At 44.2% G+C, this 26,942-nt stretch overlaps 1 protein-coding gene across 1 annotated transcript in view; it reads right to left on the bottom strand.

Annotated features, from left to right (window-relative positions):
• ZKSCAN1 (zinc finger with KRAB and SCAN domains 1) overlaps positions 1-26,326 on the bottom strand; it is a 49,734-nt gene extending 23,408 nt beyond the window's left edge. Inside the window, exons 1-5 of the mRNA XM_007534829.3 lie at positions 26,195-26,326; positions 15,891-16,391; positions 7,423-7,576; positions 3,547-3,638; positions 3,126-3,252 (exon numbers count right to left, since the gene is read on the bottom strand). Of these exons, the coding sequence (XP_007534891.2) occupies positions 3,126-3,252; positions 3,547-3,638; positions 7,423-7,576; positions 15,891-16,316 (799 nt within the window). The 5' untranslated portion in view covers positions 16,317-16,391; positions 26,195-26,326. The remainder of the gene's footprint in view (positions 1-3,125; positions 3,253-3,546; positions 3,639-7,422; positions 7,577-15,890; positions 16,392-26,194) is intronic.
• Between the last annotated feature and the right edge of the window lie 616 nt (positions 26,327-26,942).

Here is a 26,942-nt window from a genome sequence, read left to right as displayed (position 1 = left end):
CTATTCTATAGACAGTCCATGAAGGAGGGAAGAAAACAACAGTAGACAAGTGCAGAACAGATCCTCTTATTCCAGCAAGTGGTGGAATATACTGGAAGGTGTTTTTGCGACAGCCTGTTACATTCTTAGCCATTTTGTTTTTAAGAGACTGAAAACTGGCCAATAAAGATGCATCATTTTATGCAGGATTACATTTGTTAAGGAAAACTCCCCAATATTTCCACTCTATTCTTGATTTACTTGGCCTTAACTCAGCCTTTCCAACAGGTCTCTGTGCCACTATCAAGGAGTCTAAGGAACAGGCAATTATCCACTTCTTGTGCATGTCTTGACTACCTGGATAGTTCTCAGACTGTTCTCAATATTTTTCTTTTCTTTTTATTTTATTTATTTTATTTATTTATTCCCTTTTGTTGCCCTTGTTGTTTTATTGTTGTAGTCGTTGTTGGATAGGACAGAAAGAAATGGTGAGAGGAGGGGAAGACAGAGAGGAGGAGAGAAAGATAGACACCTGCAGACCTGCTTCACCGCCTGTGAAGCGACTCCCCTGCAGGTGGGGAGCCGGGGTTCGAACCAGGATCCTTATGCCGGTCCTTGTGCTTTGCGCCACCTGTGCTTAACCCGCTGCGCTACAGCCCGACTCCCAATATTTTTCTTTTTTAAACTAGAACACGACACAGCTCTGGTAAGAGACTGAACCTAGGACCTTGGAGCCTTAGGTATGAGAATCCGTTTGATAAGCATTATGCTATCTCCCCTGCCTGCTCTGGTTTTTAGGTTACTGCAAAATGGACAATAACTGGTCCATAAACACAGACTAGTTTTTTGGCTTAATTTTCATCTAGTTTGAAGAGCAAGTATAAGAATAACAAAACAGGGGGCCAGGCAGTAGTGCAGCGAGTTAAGCGCACATGGCACAAAGCACAAGGCCCACATAAGAATCCTGGTTCAAGCCCCTGGCTCCCCACCAGCAGGGGGGTCGCTTCACAAGTGGTGAAGCAGGGCTGCAGGTGTCTTTCTCTCCCCCTCTGTCTTCCCCTCCTCTCTTGGTATCTTGCTGCCCTATCCAACAACAGCAATGACAACAATAACAATAAACACACAACAAGAGCAACAAAATGGGAAAAAAAAAAAGGCCTCCAAGAAGCTGTGGATTCATAGTGCATGCACCCCAGTGATAACCCTGGAGGCCGAAAAGAAACAAAACAAAAAAAAAGGACAAAAAACAAAACAAAACCCCTTCGCCCCAGAAACACCCATATTTTAATAAAACCTAAGGTTTCCTTATAGCCTTTCCCTCTGGTGGCCTCTCATCCCTCCTCCCCACCTCTCTGCCCAGGCAGAGGTCTCACTGCATCTCCTCCAGGACAGCACTGTCTCAGGCTTTAGATACAGCAGGGATAAATGTTAACATCTGTCAACTTGTCACCTATCAGCTGACTCTGGATTATTGTGGTGCTGGGGATTGAATGGGGACCTTTGGTGCCTCAGGCATGAATTGTTTTATATATAATATTTTATTTATTCCTTTTGCTGCCCCTGTTGTTTTACTGTTGTAGTTATTATTGATGTCTTCACTGTTGGATAGAACAGAGAAATGGAGAGAAGAGGGGAAGACAGAGAGGGGGAGAGAAAGATAGACACCTGCAGACCTGCTTCACCACTTGTGAAGCGACTCCCCTACAGGTGGGGAGCCAGGGACTTGAACCGGGATCCTTCCCCTGGTCCTTGTGCTTTGCACCACTTGCGCTTAACCCGCTGCGCTACCGCCCAACTTCCTATATTTATACAGTTTATTTATTTTGGATAGAGACAAGAGAGCAACTGAGAGTGGAGAGGGAGACACCTGCAAACCTCCTCCCTGTGGGTGGGACTAGAAGCATGGTAGTGTGTGCACTAACAGAGTGTGTCACTGCATGCCACTCCCCTTTTAAAATACTTTATTTATTTATTTATTTATTTATTTATTTATTTATTTATGAGAGAAATAGAAGATAGAGATAGAAAGAACCACACATCACTCTGGTACATGTGCTGCCAGGAATCAAACTCAAGACCTTATGCTTGAGAGTCCAATGCTTTATCCACTGCGCTAACTCCTGGACCACCCAACCCCCTTTTAAAACTTTTAAAGAAATATTTATTTATTTATTCATTCACTTTTGTTGCCCTTGTTTTTATTAATTAATTATTTATTCCCCTTTGTTGCCCTTGTTGTTTTCTTACTGTTGCTGTAGTTATTATTGTTGTTATTGATGGATAGGACAGAGAGAACTGGAGAGAGGAGGGAAAGACAGAGGGGGAAGAGAAAGAAAGACACCTGCAGACCTGCTTCACCACTTGTGAATCGACCCCCCTGCAAGTGGGGAGCCGGGGGCTTGAGCTGGGATCTTTTTTCTTTTTTTTTAAACTTCACTAAGAAGTTGTACTTTTAAAAAAATATTTATTTATTCCCTTTTGTTGCCTTTGTTGTTTTATTGTTGGAGTTATTATTGATGTTGTTGTTGTATAGGACAGAGAGAAATGGAGAGAAGAGGGGAAGACAGAGATGGGGAGAGAAAGATAGACACTTGCAGACTGCTTCACCGCTTGTGAAGTGACTATCTTGCAATTGGGGAAACGGGAGCTCGAACCAGGATCCTTATGCTGGTCCTTGCTTTGCACCACGTGTGTTTACTTAAGCCATGGCTCTACCGCCTAACTCCCTTGAACTGGGATCTTTACACTGGTCCTTGCGCTTTGCGTCATCTGCGCTTAAGCCGCTGCGCTAATGCCCAACTCTCCCCCTTTTTTTATTGTTGTAGTTATTATTGATGTCTTCATTGTTGGATAGGACAGAGAGAAATGGAGAAAGGAGGGGAAGACAGAGAGGGGGAGAGAAAGACAGACATCTGCAGACCTGCTTCACCGCTTATAAAGTGACTCCCAGGTGGGGAGCTAGGGGCTCAAACCAGGGTCCTTATGCCCCTCCTTTTTTTAACTGAACACAAATGTTCTCTGTCTGCTCTAAAGAATGGGCTTCAACAGTCTCTACATTCTTATCAACTGAACAAACCAGAGATTCCCCATAACTAAAAAAAAAAAAAAAAAAACCCTATCTGGCAACAATCCTGCATGAGTCTTACCCTGGGAAAGAACGTTCCCATAATTCTCTTGCCTGCCGTCTCTACCGAGATTCCGTCGAGCCAGGTTCTGGCAGCCCCACTCCTCCAGGATGAGGGACACAGCCATGTCTTCAATCTTCACCATCGCCTGAAATAACATGAGATCCCCTCACCCCATCAGTTGTCCCAAAGTCCAAGGACAATCCTACTGCCCCAAGTGGAGCAAGGGAGAGTGGGCTGCAAAACCTCTATAGCATGCTGGGAAAGAAAGGGGGCATGCCAGGTTCTGGGGGGTTGGGACTGAGCAGGAATGCAGTACAAAGACTCAAAATGAGAAGGAAGTAGGGTTTTGGGAGCAGGAGTGTCCAGAGTTCATCCTGGTGGGGACCGCAGGAAGAGGCTGATGGAGGGACCCAGGAGAGTGGAGGGGACTCCAGCTCACCTGAGAATCTGCTGCAAATAGTGCAGGGGCCATCGCCTGGCTTCTGGGACCCCCTTCCTGATGAAGGGCAGGAACGTGGGTGGCAGGGAGAGCTGAGGGAGGAGAAAGGGGCTGTGAGTAAAGCCAGCTCTGCTCTGAGCCATCCTCAAAGATGGGCCCAGGGCATTCTCTCCTCTGCATGAGCTTGCCCCAGGCTCAACTGCAGAGAACATCAAAAACTAAGAGTGTAATCCTCACTTTCTCAAGACGTCTCCTCTTAAGAGTCACAAGGAATCATCAAAGACTCTTTAAACTGACCTGCCCAAGCCCTCTATTTTGAAGCAAGGGAAACTGAGACCTGACAAAACTCCTGAATGATAATGGGCTGGATGGTGGTACACCTGGTTAAGTGCACATTTTATAATGCACAAAGTCCCGGGTTCAAGCCCCTGGCCCCCACCTGCATGGGGAAAACTTCACAAGCGGTGAAGCAGTACTGCAGGTACCTCTCTGTCTCTCTCCTTCTCTAACTCCCCGGCCCTCTTGATTTCTGGCTGTTTCTACCCAACAAATAAATAAAGATAATAAAAAAATTAAAAACAAACAAACAATCAAACAAAACTGCTGAATTGAGTAAGGTCACACAGTTAAATGCGGAGCAGAAAGAGAACCTAGGCCCTGCTATAAGTGGTAGCACTCAGTTCATGGTTCAAGTCTGGCTCACAATTTAATTTTCCCCAGTTAAGGAAGTACTAGGACATCAGAATCCCACCTGTGTCTATAGTTGAGGAAGATGCAACATGGGGCTTTAAAATTTATAGTATTAAAACTGAGTTTAAAATTTATAGTCAGGATCTTGAAAGGCAAGGTTGGGAGGTGGGTTATCTTTTGACCTCTGGCCAAATTTACACACACACACACACACACACACACACACACGCCCTTCTTTACTTTTCCTCTCTCAATTGATAACATTTTAACTTAGGTTTCTGACAAAATATATGCATGGTTCAAATGCTGGTGAGATGTTTTTAAGTGTATGATTTGGGCTGACACTTAGCTAATAAAAGACCCCCATAATACAGTGTATGATCATGCTAATGACTGAGATGAAGGTCCTCCTCTGGTAAGAATAGATTTGGAAATGCTACTGGTAAACAAATAATGTTACTGGGCTGTAAATACATTTAGAGAAATCAAACTGAGAAACTGAATATGTTAGGTCCTACAATAGGAAGTTAAGTTGATGCAAAATGCACAAAAAGATTAAGTACTTTAACCTTTAAAAGCTAGGAGACACTCTGTAACATGAGCAAGACAAACAGGAAATTGACAGTAAGTGCTTATGCGACGTTTTCTCCAGCAACCTGAGCTCAAAATTTCAGTGTGGATGTGAAAGAGCCTCACCAACCCTAGAAGGACATCAATAGAGGTGGAAAAATCACAGCATATAGGTCTACACAGTTTTCTCCAGCAATTACCTGCTAGATGCATGAAAGAGAAGCTTTTTTTAATAATATTTGTTTCCCATTTTGTTGCCCTTTTTAAAAAATATTTATTTATTCCCTTTTGTTGCCCTTAGTTTTTTTTTTTTATATTTATTTTATTTATTTTTTCCCTTTTGTTGCCCTTGTTGTTTTATTGTTGTAGTTATTATTGTTGTTGTTGTTGCTGTTGGATAGGACAGAGAGAAATGGAGAGAGGGAGGGGAAGACAGAGAGGAGGAGGAGAGAAAGATAGACACCTGCAGACCTGCTTCACCACCTGTGAAGCGACTCCCCTGCAGGTGGGGAGCCGGGGTTCGAACCGGGATCCTTATGCCGGTCTTTGTGCTTTGTGCCACCTGCGCTTAGCCCGCTGTACTACAGCCCGACTCCCGCCCTTGTTGTTTTATTGTTTTAGTTATTATTGTTATTGGATAGGACAGAGAGAAATGGAGAGAGGAGGGGAAGACAGAGAGGAGAGGGGAAGAGAAAGACCTGCTTCACCACTTGTGAAGTGACTCCCCTGTAGGTGGGGAGCCAGGGGCTTGAACCTGGATCCTTACGCCGGTCCTTGTTCTTTGCGCCACCTGCACTTAACCAGACTCCCAAGAGAAGCTTTCTTAAGCTCCGTCAGCTTTAACATTTCTTTTTTGGTCATCATCAGAACTACACAGATTAGATCTGACTTAGTTCAGAGAGAAAAGGACATGCATGAGATAAGAGCACTGGACTAAAAAGCATGAGGTCCTGAGTTCAATCCCCAGCATTACATGTGCCAGAGTAAAGCTCTGGTTCTCTCTCTTATGTGAATCTTAAAAAAAAGAAGAGAGAGACAGAGAGAGGAAACAACATAGCACTGAAGCTTCCTGTTGTGTGGTAGGGTAGGAGCAAGGCTTTAACCTGCATCACAGGAGTGGGCCCTGGGTCAGGTTGATGGGGTACGTAGTTAATTTTATTCACAGCTGCAAGTCCAAGTTCTAACACTCATTCCTTCAATGACATCCACAAATGTACACTCAAGCTAGGGAATGTTCCTTTATCAAGTCCTAAACAGTTATACTTCTTATAAGCTAGTGTGGTTATTAATATTCTATGTTTCAACTTTGACTTTAAAACTCGATAGAAATATTAATTTTCCACAAAGGAAAAAACAAAAATCAAGCTACCTTTTATTCATTCTCCACTGTCTATCTTTGAAAGTGCCCTACAATTGCTAAACACACACACACACACACACATATGTATTTAATTTTATTGGGGAATTAATGTTTTACATTTGACAGTAAATACAATAGTTGTACATGCATAACATTTCCCAGTTTTCCATATAACAATACAACCCCCACTAGGTCCTCTGTCATCCTTCTTAGATCTGTATTCTCCCCATCCACCCACCCCACAGTCTTTTACTTTGGTGCAATACACCAATTCCAGTTCAGGTTCTACTTTGCTACACATATTTTTCTCTCTTTTTTTTAAAAATATTTATTTATTTATTCCCTTTTGTTGCCCTTGTTGTTTTATTGTTGTAGTTATTATTATTGTTGTCATTGTTGGATAGGACAGAGAGAAATGGGGAGAGGAGAGGAAGACAGAGAGGAAGAGAGAAAGATAGACACCTGCAGACCTGCTTCACCGCCTGTGAAGAGACTCCCCTGCAGGTGGGGAGCCGGGGTTCGAACCGGGATCCTTATGCCGGTCCTTGTGCTTTGCGCCACCTGCGCTTAACCCGCTGCACTACAGCCCAACTCCCGCTACACATATTTTTATATACACTTTAAACGAAATTAATTATTTTCCTTTGTTTTGCTTTTATCGCCACCAGGGTTATTACTGGAGCTCAGTGTTTGCTTGATGAATCCACCACTCCCAGAGAAATTAAAAGGGGAAGAAGAGGTAGAGAGGGAGACAGAAACCTGTAGCACTGTTTCACTACTTGTGAAGCTTTCTCCCTGCAAGTGGGGACTGGGGCTTTAACCAAGTCCTGGCGTTTGGTAACATGGAACTTCTACTAGGTATGTTAGTGACTGGGCCCCTTTAAAAAGTAAATTTTAAAAATGGCTTGAAATTCCTTTCATCAACCCCCCACACTGCCATAAGCCAGAGCTGAGCAGAGCTCTGGTAAAAAGAAAAAAAAAAAAATCCTTTTACTAGAGTGTTTCAAAACCCAGGCTGGAAATATATCCTCTTCTCAGCACTTTCTTGTTTAAAAAAAATCTGCAAGACACCTAGAATGCTACCAAGTCTATAAATAATTAACGGTCATTCAAATTACTATGTATTTTTTACTACCTCCTCAGCATCCTTATTTAACTGCCTAGTATGATCTGTTAAGTTATATGCTTCTTTCTCACAGGCATGACCTTGAAGAATTCTGCTTCTCCCCCAAAACAAATCCCAAACAAATTCTTACCACGTGACTGTAAGTGCCGGGCTTTCCGAGATGAGTGCTTGAAGTGGGAGGGCATGGCCTCATGGTGAAGGTCAAAGCTTGAGGACTCCTGCACTGGATCCAGAGGCACCATCCCTCTTGCGAGCATCTCAGGCCCATGAACCTGACCTGGGACCTGAAGACAAACAGGTGGGCTTGTGGGTAAATCACGCTTTAGGCAGCATCACTTATAGTAGTGAACGCTGGGGGGAGAAGACCAGAATACCTTTTCTTGTTGCTTTCCTGGGGATTCACTATTCCAGGCCAAGTTTTTCAGATAGAGGCAGACAAAGAGAAACCACAGTACTCCCACTGCATGTACTGGGGTTTGAGCCCAGGTCACAGGCATGGCAAAGCAGGCACCCTTCCAGATGAGCTAATGCACCAGCCCCAGAGTACTCATTTCTTGATTTTTAAAGATGTATTTATTGATAAAGAGAGGGAGAGAGAGCAAGCGAGACCATTATTCTGGCACATGCAGTGCTGAGGATTTTTTAAAAGTATTTATTTATTTATTCCTTTTTGTTGCCCTTGTTGTTTTATTGTTGTAATTATTATTGTCATTGTTTATTAGATAGGACAGAGAGAAATGGGGAGAGGATGGGGAAGACATGGGGGGGAGAGAAAGATAGAAACCTGCAGACCTGCTTCACTATCTGTGAAGTGACTCCCCTGCAGGTGGGAAGCCAGGGGGCTTGAACCAGGATCCTTAAGTCGGTCCTTGGGCTTTGCACCACGTGCGCTTAACCTGCTGCACTACCGCCTGACTCCTAGTGCTGAGGATTGAATTCAAGATCATGCTTGAGTGTCCAGCACTTTAACCACTGCACACAGGCTCCCTCTCCCCACTTTATTTTTGGTGTATTGCTGGAAATGAATCCAGGGCCTAGTATATGCATTGAGCTTCCTTCCAAGCCCAATATTTTCTCTCTCTCTCTCACACACACATACACACACACACACACACACATATTTAAACTTCTCCTTTTTAAAAAATAAATTAAAAAAATCTTTTATATTTATTTTATTTTCCCTTTTGTTGCCCTTATTTTCATTGTTGTTGTAGTCATTACTGGTATTGATGTCATTGTTGTTGGAGAGGACAGAGAAAAATGGAGAGAGGAGGGGAAGACAGAGAGGAGGACAGTTGCCTCTGAAGCGACTCCCCTGCAGGTGGGGAGCCGGGGGGTTCGAACCGGGATCCTTATGCCAGTCCCTGTGCTTTGCACCATGTGCGCTTAACTTGCTGCATTACCGCCCAACTCCCAATAATTAAAAAAAAATATTTATTTATTTTCCCTTTTGTTGTCCTTGCTGTTTTATTGTTGTAGTATTGTTGTTGTTGTTGGATAGGACAGAGAGAAATGGAGAGAGGAGATTCGACTTCCGGAGGCGGAGCTACGAGCAGCAGATAGCTTTCTCTCCTCTCCCCTCCTCTCCTCTCCTCTCCTCTCCTCTCCTCTCCTCTCCTCTCCTCTCCTCTCCTCTCCTCTCCTCTCCTCTCCTCTCCTCTCCTCTCCTCTCCTCTCCTCTCCTCTCCTCTCCTCTCCTCTCCTCTCCCGGATCAACTAGGAATACCAAAGGAGACCACCCGGACCGAAACAAGACAGGACTAGAATGACCACAGAAACCCAGTAAATCACCCGTGAGTACAAACACGCGTGGCTGGTGACAGAGAGGAGAGAGGGGCCTAAGGAGAGATTAAGTGACTGCTAACAGTTCGACAGTTTGTCAGTGGAGACACCACCTCCAGTCTGCTCCACCAACAAGGGGACAGCTGAAGGGAGGAAAGGACTCCCCAGAGACTCACCAAGTGCAACTCTGAGTCTCCATTGCTACTACCCTCAGAATCTGGAGCAGCAACAGGGAGGGACACCAGGGCACAGAGATCTAACCGGGAAACTCAGGAGAAGACCTATACCTCGGTGGCATAGCTGAAGGGCTGTGAAAGTCTCTTTGCATAACCACTGGATTATCTCTGCCACACCCTGCTTTATCTCTTGGTCAGGAGTAATTGATTAAGCCAAGAAGCCTATTGATAGTTTAAAAGCCCTCAGGCTACCATAGCCTACAGGGGGAAAAAAAAAAGGCTTTTACACCACTGAACTCCAACTCAGGGATTGAAAAAACTGTTAACTTATATAAAATGGTTAAAACAACAAGAAAAAATAATGGAGACTCGAACTTATATAAAATGGTTAAAACAACAAGAAAAAATAATGGAGATTTGAACCAGGACAAGAGTCCAGCTAAAAGTCCTCCAGAGGGCGAAGCACAAAACAACGAGTTCAACATCCAAACATTAGCTAAGGAAATAATAACAGGAGTAAAGAATTTGAAAAAATTGTAATCAGAACTGCAGGAACAACAAATGAGAATATGGAAGAAAATTCTAATAATCGCATGGTTATTAGAGAGCTGAAAGCTGAAATTGCTGAGCTAAGAAGGCAACTAGCTGAACAAGCTAAAACAGTATCAGAGCAGGGCAACAAAATAGATGAACTCCAGAAAGCAGTAGAGGGCAGAGAGAATAGAATCAATGAGGCTGAAGACAGAATTAGCAAGATTGAGGATGAATTAGAGACAACTAAAAAAGAAGTAAGAGATCTCAAAAAGAGATTAAGAGATGCTGAAAACAACAACAGAGTCCTATGGGATGACTTCAAAAGAAACAATATACGCATTATTGGCTTACCAGAGGAAGAAAGAGAAGGGGAGGAAGAAAGCGTTCTCCAGGCCATAATAGCTGAAAATTTCTCTAGTCTAGACAACACCAAAGACATAAAGATTCAAGAAGCCCAGAGGGTCCCAAACAGAATTAACCCAGACCTAAAGACACCAAGACATGTCATACTTAGATTGGAAAGGAATAAGGATAAAGAAAGGATCCTCAAGGCTGCAAGAGAAAAACAAAGAGTCACCTACAAAGGAAAACCCATAAGATTAGCAGCGGACTTCTCCATACAAACACTACAGGCCAGAAGAGAATGGCAAGATATCTATTGAGTGCTCAATGAGAAAGGCTTTCAGCCAAGAATACTATATCCTGCTAGATTGTCATTCAGACTAGATGGAAGCATCAAAACCTTCTCAGACAAGCAACAGTTGAAGGAAGCAACCATCACCAAGCCTGCCTTGAAAGAAGTTCTGAAAGGTTTCCTATAAACAACCAGACCACCACAAATAGAACATATATCAAAACACTCTAAAACTCTACAAGAATGGGGTTAAAATATCTTCAATCTTTGATATCAATAAATGTGAATGGCCTGAATTCACCTATTAAAAGACACAGAGTAGGAAGATGGATCAGAAAATACAACCCAACAATATGTTCTCTACAGGAAACTCACCTAACGCAACAAGACAAACACAGACTTAAAGTGAAAGGATGGAAAACTATCATTCAAGCCAATGGCCCACAAAAAAGGGCAGGAACAGCTATTCTCATATCTGACATGATAGATTTTAAAATAGATAAGATTAAAAAAGATAGGAATGGGCACTACTTAATGCTCAGAGGATCAGTCAATCAAGAGGACTTAACAATTATTAACATCTATGCACCCAATGAGAAGCCATCTAAATACATCAAACTTCTACTGAAAGAGCTACAGCAATATATTAACAGTAACACAATCATAGTAGGGGACTTCAACACCCCACTATCTCAACTTGACAGATCATCCAGGAAGAAAATCAGTAAAGACATAAGGGAGCTAAATGAAGAGATAGATAAACTAGAACTATTGGACATTTTCAGAGTCATTCATCCCAAGAAACTGGAATACACATTTTACTCAAATCCACATGGATCATTCTCAAGGATAGACCATATGTTAGGCCACAAAGACAGCATCAGCCTATTCAAGAGCACTGAAATCATCCCAAGCATCTTCTCAGACCACAGTGGAATTAAACTAACACTTAACAATCAACAAAAGATTAGTAACAGTCCCAAAATGTGGAAGCTCAACAGTACACTTCTTAACAACTTCTGGGTCAAAGAGGAAATCAAGGAAGAAATCAAAATGTTTCGAGAGTTCAATGAAAATGAAGACACAAGCTATCAAAATATTTGGGACACAGCTAAAGCAGTCCTAAGAGGGAAGTTCATAGCTATACAAGCACACATTAGGAAACAAGAAAAGGCACAAATAAACAGCCTGATTGCACATCTCAAAGACCTAGAAGAAGAACAACAAAGGAACCCTAAAGCAACCAGAAGGACAGAAATTACTAAAGTTAGGGCAGAAATAAATAACATTGAGAATAGGAAAACCATACAAAAGATCAATGAAAGTAAATGTTGGTTCTTCGAAAGAGTAAACAAAATCGACAAACCTTTAGCCAGACTCACAAAACAAAAAAGGGAGAAGACCCAAATAAATCGGATAGTAAATGAAAGAGGAGATATCACAACAGACACTGCAGAAATTCAACATATCATGCGAGGCTTCTATGAACAACTATATGCCACCAAGTTAGAGAACCTGGAAGAAATGAATGATTTCCTAGATACCTACCAACTTCCAAAACTAAGTAAAGAGGAAGTGGATAACATGAACAGGCCCATCACAGTTAATGAAATTGAAACAGTTATCAAAAATCTTCCCAAAAATAAAAGTCCTGGACCAGATGGTTTTACAAATGAATTCTACAAAACTTTCAAAGAAGAACTAATACCTCTACTTTTAAAAGTCTTCCAGAAGATTGAAGACACTGGAATACTCCCTGCCAGCTTCTATGAAGCCAACATCACCCTGATACCAAAAGCAGACAGGGACACAACCAAAAAAGAAAACTACAGACCAATATCTCTGATGAACATAGATGCGAAAATATTGAACAAAATTCTAGCCAACCGGATACAGCTGTATATCAAAAAGATTGTCCATCATGACCAAGTGGGGTTTATCCCAGGCATGCAAGGTTGGTTTAATATACGTAAATCAGTCAATGTGATCCACCACATCAACAAAAGCAAGACCAAAAACCACATGGTCATATCAATAGATGCAGAGAAAGCCTTTGACAAAATACAACATCCCTTTATGATCAAAACACTACAAAAAATAGGAATAGATAGAAAATTCCTGAAGATAGTGGAGTCTATATATAGCAAACCTACAGCCAACATCATACTCAATGGTGAAAAACTGGAAGCATTTCCCCTCAGATCAGGTACTAGACAGGGCTGCCCACTATCACCATTACTATTCAACATAGTGTTGGAAGTTCTTGCCATAGCAATCAGGCAGGAGCAAGGAATTAAAGGAATACAGATAGGAAGAGAAGAAGTCAAACTCTCCTTATTTGCAGATGACATGATAGTATACATGGAAAAACCTAAGGAATCTAGCAAGAAGCTTTTGGAAATCATCAGGCAATACAGTAATGTGTCAGGCTATAAAATTAACATTCAAAAGTCAGTGGCATTCCTCTATGCAAACACTAAGTTAGAAGAAATTGAAATCCAGAAATCAGTTCCTTTTTCTATAGCAACAAAAACAATAAAATATCTAGGAATAAACCTAACCAAAGAAGTGAAAGACTTGTATACTGAAAATTATGAGTCACTACTCAAAGAAATTGAAAAAGACACAAAGAAATGGAAAGATATTCCATGCTCATGGGTTGGAAGAATTAACATCATCAAAATGAATATATTACCCAGAGCCATCTACAAATTTAATGCTATCCCCATCAAGATCCCAAGCACATTTTTTAGGAGAATAGAACAAATGCTACAAATGTTTATCTGGAACCAGAAAAGACCTAGAATTGCCAAAACAATCTTGAGAAAAAAGAACAGAACCGGAGGCATCACACTGCCAGATCTCAAACTATATTATAGGGCCATTGTCATCAAAACTGCTTGGTACTGGAACATGAACAGACACACTGACCAGTGGAATAGAATTGAGAGCCCAGAAATGAGGCCCCACACCTATGGACATCTAATCTTTGACAAAGGGGCCCAGACTATTACATGGGGAAAGCAGAGTCTCTTCAACAAATGGTGTTGGAAACAATGGGTTGAAACATGCAGAAGAATGAAGCTGAATCACTGTATTTCACCAAATACAAAAGTAAATTTCAAGTGGATCAAGGACTTGGATGTTAGACCAGAAACTATCAGATACTTAGAGGAAAATATTGGAAGAACTTTTTTCCGCATAAATTTTAAAGACATTTTCAATGAAACGAATCCAATTACAAGGAAGACTAAGGCAAGTATAAACCTATGGGACTACATCAAATTAAAAAGCTTCTTCACAGCAAAAGAAACCACTACCCAAATCAAGAGACCCCTCACAGAATGGGAGAAGATCTTTACATGCCATACATCAGATAAGAGTTTAATAACCAACATATATAAAGAGCTTACCAGACTCAACAACAAGACAACAAATAACCCCATCCAAAAATGGGGGGAGGAACTGGACAGAATATTCACCACAGAAGAGATCCAAAAGGCCGAGAAACACATGAAAAAATGCTCCAAGTCTCTGATTGTCAGAGAAATGCAAATCAAGACAACAATGAGATATCACTTCACTCCTGTGAGAATGTCACACATCAGAAAAGGTAACAGCAGCAAATGCTGGAGAGGGTGTGGGGTCAAAGGAACCCTCCTGCACTGCTGGTGGGAATGTCAATTGGTCCAACCTCTGTGGAGAACAGTCTGGAGAACTCTCAGAAGGCTAGAAATGGACCTACCCTATGACCCTGCAATTCCCCTCCTGGGGATATATCCTAAGGAACCCAACACATCCATCCAAAAAGATCTGTGTACACATATGTTCTTGGCAGCACAATTTGTAATAGCCAAAACCTGGAAGCAACCCAGGTGTCCAACAACAGATGAGTGGCTGAGCAAGCTGTGGTATATATACACAATGGAATACTACTCAGCTGTAAAAAATGGTGACTTCACCGTTTTCAGCCGATCTTGGATGGACCTTGAAAAAATCATGTTGAGTGAAATAAGTCAGAAACAGAAGGATGAATATGGGATGATCTCACTCTCAGGCCGAAGTTGAAAAACAAGATTAGAAAAGAAAACACAAGTTGAACCTGAAATGGAATTGGAGTATTACACCAAAGTAAAAGACTCTGGGGTGAGTGGGTGGGTGGGGAGAATACAGGTCCATGAAAAATGATGAATGAAATAGTGGGGGTTGTATTGCTAAATGGGAATCTGGGGAATGTTATGCATGTAAAAAAAAAAAGAAGTAGAAACGCAAAGCAGAAATTGACTGAGTTTGGAGTATGGCACCAAAGTAAGAAAGCAGAAGTATACTAGAGTTTGCAGTGAGTACCTCCCTAATACTTCCTCTCCACTTTTCCAAGCTTTGGGTCCATGATTGCTCAACAATTTGTTTGGCTTTGTATGTTAACTCTCTTTTTAGTCACCAGGTTCCAGGTGTCATCAGGATGCCGGCCAGACTTCCCTGGATTGAAGACACCACCAATGTGTCCTGGAGCTCAGCTTCCCCAGAGACCCATCCTACTAGGGAAAGAGAGAGGCAGACTGGGAGTATGGACCGACCAGTCAACGCCCATGTTCAGCGAGGAAGCAATTACAGAAGCCAGACCTTCTACCTTCTGCAACCCTCAATGACCCTGGGTCCATGCTCCCAGAGGGATAGAGAATGGGAAAGCTATCGGGGGAGGGGGTGGGATATGGAGATTGGGTGGTGGGAATTGTGTGGAGTTGTACCCCTCCTACCCTATGGTTTTGTTAATTAATCCTTTCTTAAATAAAAAAAAATAAAATAAAAAAAATAAAAAATAAAAAAAAAGAAATGGAGAGAGGAGAGGAAGACAGAGAGGGGGAAAGAAAGATAAGACACCTGCAGACCTGCTTCACTGCTTGTGAGGCAACTCCCTGGCAAGTGGGGAGCTGGGGGCTCTAACTGGGATCCTTACGCTGGTCCTTGTGCTTTGCACATGTGCTTAACTTGCTGCACTACTGCCCAACTGCCTATTTTTTTTTTAAACTCTTATTTATTAGACAGAAACAGGAATTTAGAGAAGAGGTGGGGATAGAGAGTGAAAAAGACAGACACTTGCACCCGTGCTTCACCACTTGTGAAGCTTTCCCCCTGCAGGTAGGGACCTGGGGCTTGAACCTGGGTCCTTGTGCACTGTAAATCTGTACGCTCAACCAGGTGCGCCACTGCCTATATTTTTAAGAGCCAGACAGACCCCAGGCACAGCACCACCATTCAACAATACCATGGTACTGCCATGCTCCCATGTGGTGCCAGGGATCAAACCCAGGCTCTCAGCTATGACAGGACATTCACTCTACCACTCAAGTCACCTGCTGGCTCCCTGGAATACTTTTTAATATCCAAAGACAGCAGGAAGATCACCACAACAGCAGCTAACACAGGCTTTATAGCAGTAACTCTCCTCACCCAGCAGGTTTCCCCTCTTACTTGCTGGCCTGATAAGTCAAGCTCCAAATCTTCCAGCAGGGTCACGGCCTCCTCCCCACTGTCGGGCCGGTACTCCTGCAGCCACACCTGCAGCTCCTTGGGCAGGATGCTCAGGAACTGCTCCAGCACCAGCAGCTCCAGGATCTGCTCCTTGCTGTTAACCTCCGGCCGCAGCCACTGGTGACAAAGCTCCTTGAGTCGACTCAGAGCTTCTCGGGGCCCAAACGTGTTCTGATAACAGAAGTGCCGGAAGCGCTGGCGGAATATCTCTGGGTCAGGGGGAGGAGTCTCCTGCAGGCTGGTGTCCTGTCCCCACATATGGTCTTCCTCATCTTCTTCCTCCACCTTCACAATCACAATTCCATCCTTCTCTTGTGCAGCCTGGGGGGACAGGTCCGTGGCTTCCCGAGACTCGGCAGTCATCATTCAAGTGTGGGCAGAAAACTTGATCCAAATGGGGGCTGTGCTCTCCTGTCAGTACCGAGGGGGCTCAGCCCACTCCTGCAAGTAATACAAGTGGGGATCGGTGCCATTAGGGAGTAATGGGGAAACTTTTCTCACTCTTTCTATATACTAGGGGACAGCAAACAGAAACCTCTAACAGCTCAGAGCACCTCTCTGCCAGGACCAGCAGAGGACTCAGAGCCTCTCTCGGCCCAAACGTGTCCTGTGCTCACAGAATCCTGGGCTCAAGGTCACTGCGTCATTGGGGGCAACAACCCGTCTCTCAGGCGTGACTATTAATACTGTCTCTCCAACATGACAGACTGGGGCTCTGAAACCTTAAGAAACAGTAGCTATCCAGTGGCACTGACACTGAGACTAACTTGAAGACCTAGACACACAGGACAACCATCTGGCAGTTTGTATCACTTCATGGTTTTGATCAGTGTAATGCTGTCACCTTCAGAGTCTAGATGAAAAGGTCATCCCCAGATTCTACCATCTCAGATGGGAGAAACATATGGTCACCTGCTTACTCAGGTGTCACTGATCTTATCCACCAGCCAGGAAGCATTTTGACCATTTCCAGTTTCTGTGCCCTTAAATCACCTACTCTTAAAAAAAAAAAGGGGGGGGGGGAAGTCGGGCGGTGGCCAGTGGGTTAAGCGCATGTGGCACAAAGCGCAGGGACCAGCGTAAGGATCCTGGTTCGAGCCCCCGGCTCCCCACCTGCAGGAGAGTCGCTTCACGGGCAGTGAAGCAGGTCTGCAGGTGTCTATCTTTCTCTCCCCTCTCTCTCTGTCTTCCCCTCCTCTCTCCATTTCTCTCTGTCCTATCCAACAACAAAGCAACGTCAACAATGGCAATAATAACCGCAACGAGGCTGCAACAACTAGGGCAACAAAAAGGGGAAAAAAAATGGCCTCCAGGAGCGGTGGATTCATGGTGCAGGCACCGAGCCCAGCAATATCCCTGGAGGAAAAAAAAAAAAAAAAAAAAAGGGGCAGGGGGCAGGTGGTAGCGCAGCGGGTTAAGCACAGGTGGCGCAAAGCACAAGGACGGGCTAAGGATCCTGGTTCAAGCCCTGGCTCCACACCTGCAAGGGGAGTCACTTCACAAGTGGTGAAACTGGTCTGCAGGTGTCTACCTTTTCCTACCCTCTCTGTCTTCCCTTCCTCTCTCCATCAACAACTACAACAATAATAAAAAACAAGTGCAATAAGAGGGAAAATAAATAATATATATATATTTTAAATTGAGGTGTTTTGGGCAGGGGTAGCATAATAGGATAGCATAATAGTTATGCAAAGAGACTCATGCCTGAGGCTCCAAAGTCCCAGGTTCAATTCCCTGCACCACCATAAGCCAGAGCTGAACAGTGCTCTGGTTAAAAAAAAAAAAAAAATTGAGGTGCTTTATATTCTTTCTTTTATTAGTTTTTTAAAATCATCTTTATTTATTGTATAGAGTCAGCCAGAAATCAAGAGGAAAGGGAAAGATAGAGGAGAGAGACAGAGAGACACCTAGAGATCTGCTTCATCACTCACAAAGCTTTCCCCCTGTAGGTGGGGGCCGGGGGCTTGAACTTGGGTCCTTAAGCTTTGTAACCTGAGCACTCAACCAGGGGTGCCACCAATCGGCCTCTGTGATATATATATACATATATATATATATATATTTTTTAATTTATTTTCTCTTTTGTTGCCCCTTTTTATTGTTGTTGTAGTTATTATTCTTGTTGTTACTGATGTCATCGTTGTTAGGACAGAGAGAAATGGAAAGAGGAGGGGAAGACAGAGGGGGAGAGAAAGATAGACACCTGCAGACCTGCTTCACCACCTGTGAAGTGATTCTCCTACAGGTGGGGAGCCGGGGGCTCAAACCGGGATCCTTACGCCGGTCCTTGCGCTTTGCCCCACCTGCGCTTAACCCGCTGCGCTACCACCTGACTCCCGTGTTTTATATTCTTACGTCTTTTTTTTTTTAAATGATCTTTTTTCTTTTTTTTAAATATTTTATTTTATTTATTTATTCCCTTTTGTTGCTCTTGTACGTCTTTTTTAAAAGATTATTTTATTTATTTTCACTTTTGTTGACCTTGTTGCTTGTTGTTGTAGTTATTAATGTCGTTGTTAGATAGGACAGAGAGAAATGGAGAGAAGAGGGAGAGAAAGATTAAAAGACCTGCAGACCTGCTTCACCACCTGTGAAGTGACTCCCCTGCAGGTGGGGAGCCAGGGGCTCGAACGGGGGGGGGGGGGGCTTGAACCGGGGTCCTTATGCTGGTGCTTGCGTTTTGTGCCATGTGCACTTAACCGCTGAGCTTCCGCCCAACTCCCATATTCTTAAGTCTTAAGGCTACTAAACTCCATTTGGAAGATTAAAAAAAAAAAAATCATGTTTTCCAAGTTTAAAAACTGCAAATATATTATTTTTCCAGGATACTTATAGCCATTTTTAGTAACTAAAATCACAGTGAGTTAAGCAGAGAACTTTTTATTTATTTTGCATAGAGACAGAGAGAAATTGAGAGGGAAAGTGGGACACAGAGAGGGAGACAGATACCTGCAGCACTGTGTCACCACTCATGAAGCTTTCCCCCTTTCTCCACCCTGCAAGTGGAGACTGGGGGCTTGAACCACCACCTAGCCCCTGCAGAGAAATTTATTTATTTATTTTTTTAAATATTTATTTTATTTATTTATTCCCTTTTGTTGCCCTTTTTTTTTTTATTGTTGTAGTTATTGTTGTTGTCATTGTTGGATAGGACAGAGAGAAATGGAGAGAGGAGGGGAAGGCAGAGAGGAGGAGAGAAAGATAGACACCTGCAGACCTGCTTCACCGCCTGTGAAGCGACTCCCCTGCAGGTGGGGAGCCAGGGTTCGAACCGGGATCCTTATGCCAGTCCTTGTGCTTTGCGCCACCTGCGCTTAACCCGCTGCGCTACAGCCCGACTCCCTATTTTATTTTTCTAGATGGAGACAGGCAGAGAGAAGGAGTCAGACCATAGCAATCAAAAATCCTTTAATGTGATGGGGGCTGGACTTGAACCTGGGCTGTGCACATGGCAAAGTAAGTGAGCTATTTTTCTAATTGAAGCAGAGCATTTATTTTATTTTTATTTTTCACCAGAGCACTGTTCAGCTCTGGTTTATGGTGGAATGGGGGTACTGAACCTGGGACTATGGAACCTCAGGCATATGGAACCTCTCTTTGCATAACCATTATGCTATCTACCCCCACCCTGAAGCAGAACATTTTTAATTAGATGGTTCTCACCATATATATATATATATATATATATATATATATATATATATATATATAACTAAATTTTTTTCTCTATATAAAGAAAATATGTTGGTCGAGGAGGTGGCACAGTGGATAAGGCTTTGGACTCTCAAGCATGAGGTCCCGAGTTCAATCCTTGGCAGCACATGTACCAGAGTGATGTCTGGTTCTTTCTCTCTCTCCTATCATTTCTCATGAATAAATACATAAAATATTAAAAAAAAAAAAAAAGAAGAGAAAATGTGGAATCCTTTCATTAATTCCTTTTTTTTTTTTTTTTTTTTTTTTTACTTAATTCCTTTTTTTACTTAAAAAAATTTATGGAAGTTGGGTGGTAGTGCAGCAGGTTAAGCGCACATGGCTCGAAGTGCAAGGACCAGGGTAAGGATACTGGTTCAAGCCCCCGGCTCCCCACCTGCAGGGGAATCACTTCACAGGCGGTGAAACAGGTCTGCAGGTTTCTATCTTTCTCTCCCCCTCTTTGTCTCCCCTCCTCTCTCCATTTCTCTCTGTCCTATGTAACAATGATGATATCAACAACAACAGTAAAAAAAAGGGCAACAAAAAAGGGAAAATAAATATAAACTTTTTTTATTATATTTATTTATTGGATGGAGGCAGCAAGAAAGTTGAGGGGGGAGATAGAGGAGAAGAGATACAGAAAGACACCTGCAGCACTGCTTCACTACTTGGAAAGCTTTCCCCCTGTAGGTGGGGATCGGGGGCTTGAACCTGGGTCTTTGTGCCTTGTAACATGTGCCTCAACCAGGTGCGCCACCACCTGGGACCTCATTAATTCCTGTTTTGTATTGTACACCCTCTGCCTTCCTGGGCACGTGTGTATGGGAGGAGGGGATGGCACATTTAACCCTGTTGAGTCCTTACAGCTTCAAGTTTTCAACTTCCTCAACACGTCTGCATACCCACAATCTGCACCGTGCCCTGCTGGACAGTGGGATAAGAAGATGAGAAGCGCAATTCCTATTTTTACTCAAATAATTGTAGTACAACCTAGCACGTTATGATTGGGCCCTCCTCAATCGCTATCGAACAGGCCATGGCCGGTGCGCCGCTATGTTCCATCGCTGGGGAGCCAGAGACGACCCAAACTGCCCCTGCAGCTACAGACAGACTATGACCACATAGTCAACGACTGCCACCTCTCCAGATTCAAAGGAGGTCTCGAAACTTTACATCAGGCTCAACCTGACGCTGTTGACTGGCTACGGAAGAAGGGCAAACGCTAGAAGAAGAAGTGCAAAGCAGAATGTGACAACTGTTCCAATGTTTCAACACCATGTGGGAGGAACACTAAGAAGTACCTGAGGCATTAAGAGGGCACCCACAGGCCTCAGAACAGACCCCACAGAGCTCACTGCATAAGATACTCTATCTCCTGCATATAAACCAGCACGCAGGGGCTCATGGAGAGCCTCTAGGTTCAGTTTTGCCCTCTTCCAAAGAAACAACACTCCAAGGCCAGCGCCATATTATCAGAACAGGCTTCTGGTCATGCTCCTTTCCCTTTATGACTGTCCACGAAACCCAAGCTTTCAACAGTCTCCACGGCACACTCCGTCCTGTTTCTCCTGTCTTGCTTCCTCCTTTTCGTAGCACAGAGTCCCCAGTCTATCTGGCCCATTAATATTCCCCAAACACAGGCAGGGACTGACTTTTCTTTCTTTCCTTTTTCATCAGAACACACTGCTCATTTCTGGCTTATGGTGGTACAGGGAGCTGAAACCAGAACTTTGAAGCCTCCGGGATGGAAAATAAAATGTTTTAACATTAATTTATTGGGCTGGAGAGATAGCACAGTAGTTCTGTTTATTATTGGACAGAGACAGAGAAATTGGGTGGGGGGGTTAGAGGCAGAGAGATACCTGCAGCCATATTTCACCACTTGTGAAGCTTTTCCCCTACAGGTAGGCACCAGAGGCTTGAACCTGGGTTCTTGTACACTGTAATGTATGTCCTTAACCAGGTTCAGCACTGCCTGGCCCCAGGGATGAAAAAGATTTTTAAAAGATTTTATTTATTCAGGGGCTGGGCGGTGACACACCCAGTTGAGCACACATATTACCATGTACAAGGACTTGGATTCAAGCACCTACTCCCCACCTGCAGGGGAGATACTTTATAAGCATCAAAGCAGGTCTGTAAGCGTCTCTGTCTCTCCCTCTCTCCCTCCTCCTCCCCTCCCCTCCCCTCTCAAATAAAGGAAAAAAAGAAAAAAGAAGACTACAGGATGGAAGTTTTTTTTTTACATAGCAGCAGGCTGTCTCCCCTGCCCTAACTTTATAAGCCTTTCAAGGCTGAGGACTCTTATTTTGCTTTGTACTTACCGGCTAGAGAAGCCAGCAGAGTTTAATTCTGTTAAATTGAGACAGAGCCATGCAAACACTACTACTGTACCATCTCCACCCAGACATGGACCAGATGATGTTCTGCCCACAAGCCTCTGGGACTCAGACTCACCTTCCCTGACTCCTGTCTCACTTGTGCCTTCAAACACTAGGCAGAATTCTTTTTTGTGCACATTAATTTTTCTGTCTAGTACTGTGAAGTCCCCCTTTTCTCTTCGCCTTTCAGTCTTCTCCTCCTCCTCACAATTCACCTCCTACCTCACTCTCCGATCATGAACCTGAAATCCCCATGGCCTTGCGGTCACTGTGCCCCAGTCCCTGGTCCCTCTCGAGTTGCCTTCCCCACCTCTCCCACCCAGCATGTCCTGAATGTGCCTTAAATTTCCACGGCTGCCCTTTCTTCACATCAGGCTCAATGGCAGGGAATCCCCAGTCTTCTCTGCCTCTCTGAACACAACTTACTCTTCAGAGCTACGCTAGAAGGTCCCTGGCCCCTCTCCACCGTCCCTAGTTCCTACTTTGCAAGTCTCCAGTAAGTTTAACCGTAAGAGCCAATGTGCAGTCTATACACCAGCTGTATGCTAAGCACTTCCAGTGACAGTCTTGAGTCAGATACAACAATCTCCCTTAGCTTTATGACTAAACAGTAACCTGGAGCATCACAGTGGATAGTCTTGGATTCTGAAGAAGTTCAATCCTCTCCCCATTCCCCTCACTAATAAATAAAGCTAATTAAACAAAATGTATTATAATGACAAAACAGGTTCACTGATGTCAAACACACCCAACACCACACAGCAATGACACGGTAGATGAGGGTTTGAAATTAGGCCTGACTCCTTACTGCCAGCTCCTTAGCCAAATGCATCCTGTCCTGCCATGGGGGCGAGGGCTTCTGTAAACACCCAGGACTTCCCTTTCTTTCTTTCTTTCTTTCTTTCTTATCTATTTATTCCCTTTTTGGTGGCCCAGGAGGTGGCACAGTGGTTAAGGAACTAGACTCTCAAGCATGAGGGCCTGAGTTCAATCCCCGGCAGCACATGTACCAGAGTGATGTCTGGCCCTTTCTCTCTCTCCTCCTATCTTTCTCATTAATAAAATAAATCTTAAAAAAAAAGTCCCTTTTTGTTGCCCTTGTTATTTTTTGTTGTTGTTGTTGTTGTTGTTGTTGGATAGTACAGAGAGAAATGGAAAGAGGAGGGGAAGACAGAAGGGGAGAGAAAGACACCTGCAGACCTGCTTCACCACCTGTGAAGTGACTCCCCGACAGGTGGGGAGCCGGGACTCAAACCGGGATCTTTACACTGGTCCTTGTGCTTTGTGCCACATGCGCTTAACCCGCTGCACTACCGCCCCACTACCAACACCCAGGACTTTCTAAAAGGAGGCCTATGAGCACAGCCACCAAGAATGGCCTCAGCTGCAACCCAGTCTTCAGCAGAGAGCTGTGATGGAGGAGGCACCTCTAGGGATGCTAGTGGAGACTTCTGAACTCTAACCTGGCAGAACTTTCAAGTAGAAAGATGGACAACTAGTGTGGTGACAAGTCTAGCATCAGAAGTCTCTAGTGAAAATTCTATCCTGGGGCTTGGGAGACAGCATAATGGTTCTGCAAATGACTTTCATGCCTGAGGTTTTGAGTTTCCAGGTTCAACCACCAGCACCATCATCATCCAGAGCTGAGCAGTGCTCTGGTCTCTCTCTGTATTTCTCTCAATAAAATAAATAAAATATATTTAAAAAAAAAATTCTATCCTGTGTTCCAGGTGGCAGTGCAGTGGTTAAAACATTGGATTCTCAAGCATGAGGTTCAGAGTTCAATCCCTGACAGCACATGTACCAGAGTGATACCTGGTTCTCTCTCTCTCTCTCTCTTCATTCTGCTCCTACACTGGGCCACAGAACTGTCAAAGAGCAGAAGAAAAGCCAGGTCTGACTTCAGGTTTGTCAGGTAACTGTATCTCCTCCCTCCAGACTCCCAGCCCTAAGTGCGTCCACCTCCTCAATCAGGCTACTTGGCTCAGCTTGTACTTCTTTATATCTGAGACCTTGCAAGTTCTGAAAACAGACTAGAGTGGGTTTAAATATAACTGTCTGTGCCCATTCATAGAGCATTCACTCCCCACCAGAGACTATTTGGAAGTGTTTCAAGTTAGCACTAAGCTGCTTAACAGCTGATGATTTCAGTCCAGTCACTCTTTATACATGTTCCCTTACCTATATAGCAAAAAGACAGTATTTGCCTCATTAAGTTGTTGTGACAATTAAGCAAGTTAATATATACATATCATTTCTAAGAGGCCTTCAGTTGGCACCAGAAATGTGTGTTTAGTTTTTTTCTTCCTCCCTTTCTTCCTTTAAACCAGAACACTGCCAGGGACTGGACCTGGGATCTCAGAGTCTCAGGCAAGAAAGGCTTCTGTATAGTCATTATGCTATCTCCCTATTTTTTTTGTTCTTTCTTTCAATAAATGCAAGTGATATAAATAGCTTTTCCAATTTTCAGCCTGCTTAAAAGAGTAAGCAGTGGGTGAAATCCAATGAGAAAGAGCAGGACAGGGTGGAAGCCCCAAATTCTCTTCTCTACAAGTTAACACACCCTGGAGTGAGTTATTTAATCTCTGGCTCTCAGTCTCCTCTTGTTGAGTGGGGGTGGGGGAGGCACCTGAAAATAACCCTTTCAGGGTCCTTCTGTGCTAGAAAAGAGTCAGACACACTAGCCAATATAGGTAAGATTACCCCCAGCAACTAGTTTTCACCAAGAATAAGTAACAGTGATATTCTTACAAGCTTGTAACAAGAGTTACAAGCTCAGTTTATTTCATAGGTTAGTTTCTAAACTGGTCAGAAACTTTTCTAAGGCACAATGTTAAAAGTTTAAAGAAATCTACATGCTGCTCATCTGTGCAGAGATCAAATATAGAAATTTTGGAAGCAAATAATGCTTACATCAAGCAGATAGATAATCAGAGACAGATTGGCACTGAGCAGCTAACTTCTCTGTTTGTATTTTGAGACTGGTGACAGTTCCTGAAATAACAGATCAAAAATGTTGCAGATGATTCAGAGATGAAAACACTTCTGCAGTAGACAAACACAGTAAGACAAAACTACCATTAAAACAAATCACCATCAGTGTTCACTATGAATAATCCCTCCACTTCTGGCCAGCTGTTGATCTGACTACAATGAGTTCTCCTCAGTTCAATACTGTCGCCTCCAATCCGCCCAGTACTGGTTTGTACAATAAATGCTTTCTTTGGTGCCTGGCCATGTAACAGCCACTCTCTATAATCAAAGCGTCTTATTGTGTACCATAGGCCCTGCAGGAAAGGGAAGGGAAGAGGGCCGGGGCAGGTTAAATAGTAGCTGAATTCTTTTTTTTTTCTCCTTCAAGTATACCAGGCAAACCAATTCATTCGAAGCTGGGGAGCCCTCGGGGGAGTGTATGTGTATGTACATCTACCTAACTTCACTGACGACCAAAACTGAGAGTCGGAGCAGTATCCCTGTCTTAACCAAGGTCATCCAGTTGGTCAGTTTCCTATATGGTCCATGGCGGATCCCCTTCACCTGTCACCCATTCCAAACCGAGCAAAGCAACCACCCCAAGAACTGGGCGATTGGGGGGTGGGTATGGATAAGGTCCATGTCATCTTTTTAAGAGCTTATTTAAAAAAGTCTTCAAAACATGCCATAAAGGGCGTGCGGGGGCGGTAGCACACACATAATCTCTACTAGGCCCGAGTCCCTTCTCCCCTAGGACCCTGCAAACATTGAATCACCACTGGGGGGGGGGGATGTGGAGCCGGTGTTCTGGACGCGTGTCCGCTGCCCTTCCAAACCTGCCCACCTCTCGGCCTTCCGGGTCCCGAAGGAACCCCGAAAACCAGCTCTTGCTGGAATCAAAGCGAATGACAACTGGGGGGGGGAGCTGTATGGAAGCCCAGCCGGGGTAGGCTGGAGACCCCCCCCCCACACACACACACACACACGTCAAAGGACGATGACGACACTGCGGGCCGGGTCTCCCAGCACCTCAGCCACTGGAGCCTCGCCCCCTTCCCCCCGGACCCAGGGCTGGGGGTGTCTCCCGGAGGACGGGGTACACTGCGACCCCCGGCAGGGTCCCTCTGCTCGGGTGTCGGGAGGGGATTCTGGGGTCGCAGATGCAGACCCCCTTCCTGCACCCCCAAGTCTCACCGTGAGCCCCAGGAGCGGCCTGGGGGCGCTTGGCGAGAACCGGGAGCTAACTCTGGGACTCCCTCTGGCCGACGGGCGCCGAGCACAGACCTAGGCCCTCCAGGCTCCTCGACACAGACACAATGAGTCACAAAGGCCGGAAGTGCGTCAGCAGCTAGCCTTCCGGGACGGCGCTGCGTTTCCGGGTTCTCTCTAGGAGCGCGGGAGGACTTGTGTCTCGGCGTCCGTGCTCCCTCACCTCCCGCCTCCTCCCCCCCCGACCCCGCCGGGTAACTCAGTTTCCATCTTGCAGTGAGAGAGACGGCGAGGGGTGGTTCAGGACTGATTACTTTAATAGTTTATACTATAAGCTAAAGTAGGCTGTGTTTATGGCTTAATTAATTATTATTATTATTTTTTTTTATTGATGAGAGAAACAGAACCAGACATCACTCTAGTACATGTGCTGCCGGTGATTGAACTCGGGACCTCGTGGTTGAGAATCCAGCGCTTTATCCACTGCGCCACCTCCGGGACCACCTTGTTTATTTATTTAAATGAGGAGATACAAAAAGAGAGAGATCGTGAAATCAGCCCTGGCTTATGGTGGTGCTGGGGACTGAATTTGGGACTTCAGAGCCTCAGGCGTGAAAGTAGAAACAAAAAGTGCATTACCATTATACTGTCTTCACAGGCACCTGCAGACTTGCTTCACCGCTTGTGAAGTGACCCTCCTGCAGGTGGGGAGCCGGGGGATTGAACCAGGATC

The sequence above is a fragment of the Erinaceus europaeus genome, chromosome 15 (genome assembly GCF_950295315.1).
Source record: "Erinaceus europaeus chromosome 15, mEriEur2.1, whole genome shotgun sequence".
Lineage (NCBI taxonomy): Eukaryota > Metazoa > Chordata > Mammalia > Eulipotyphla > Erinaceidae > Erinaceus > Erinaceus europaeus.
The sequence above is the reverse complement of the archived record's forward strand: the minus strand, read 5'-3'. Positions and strand labels throughout refer to the sequence as shown.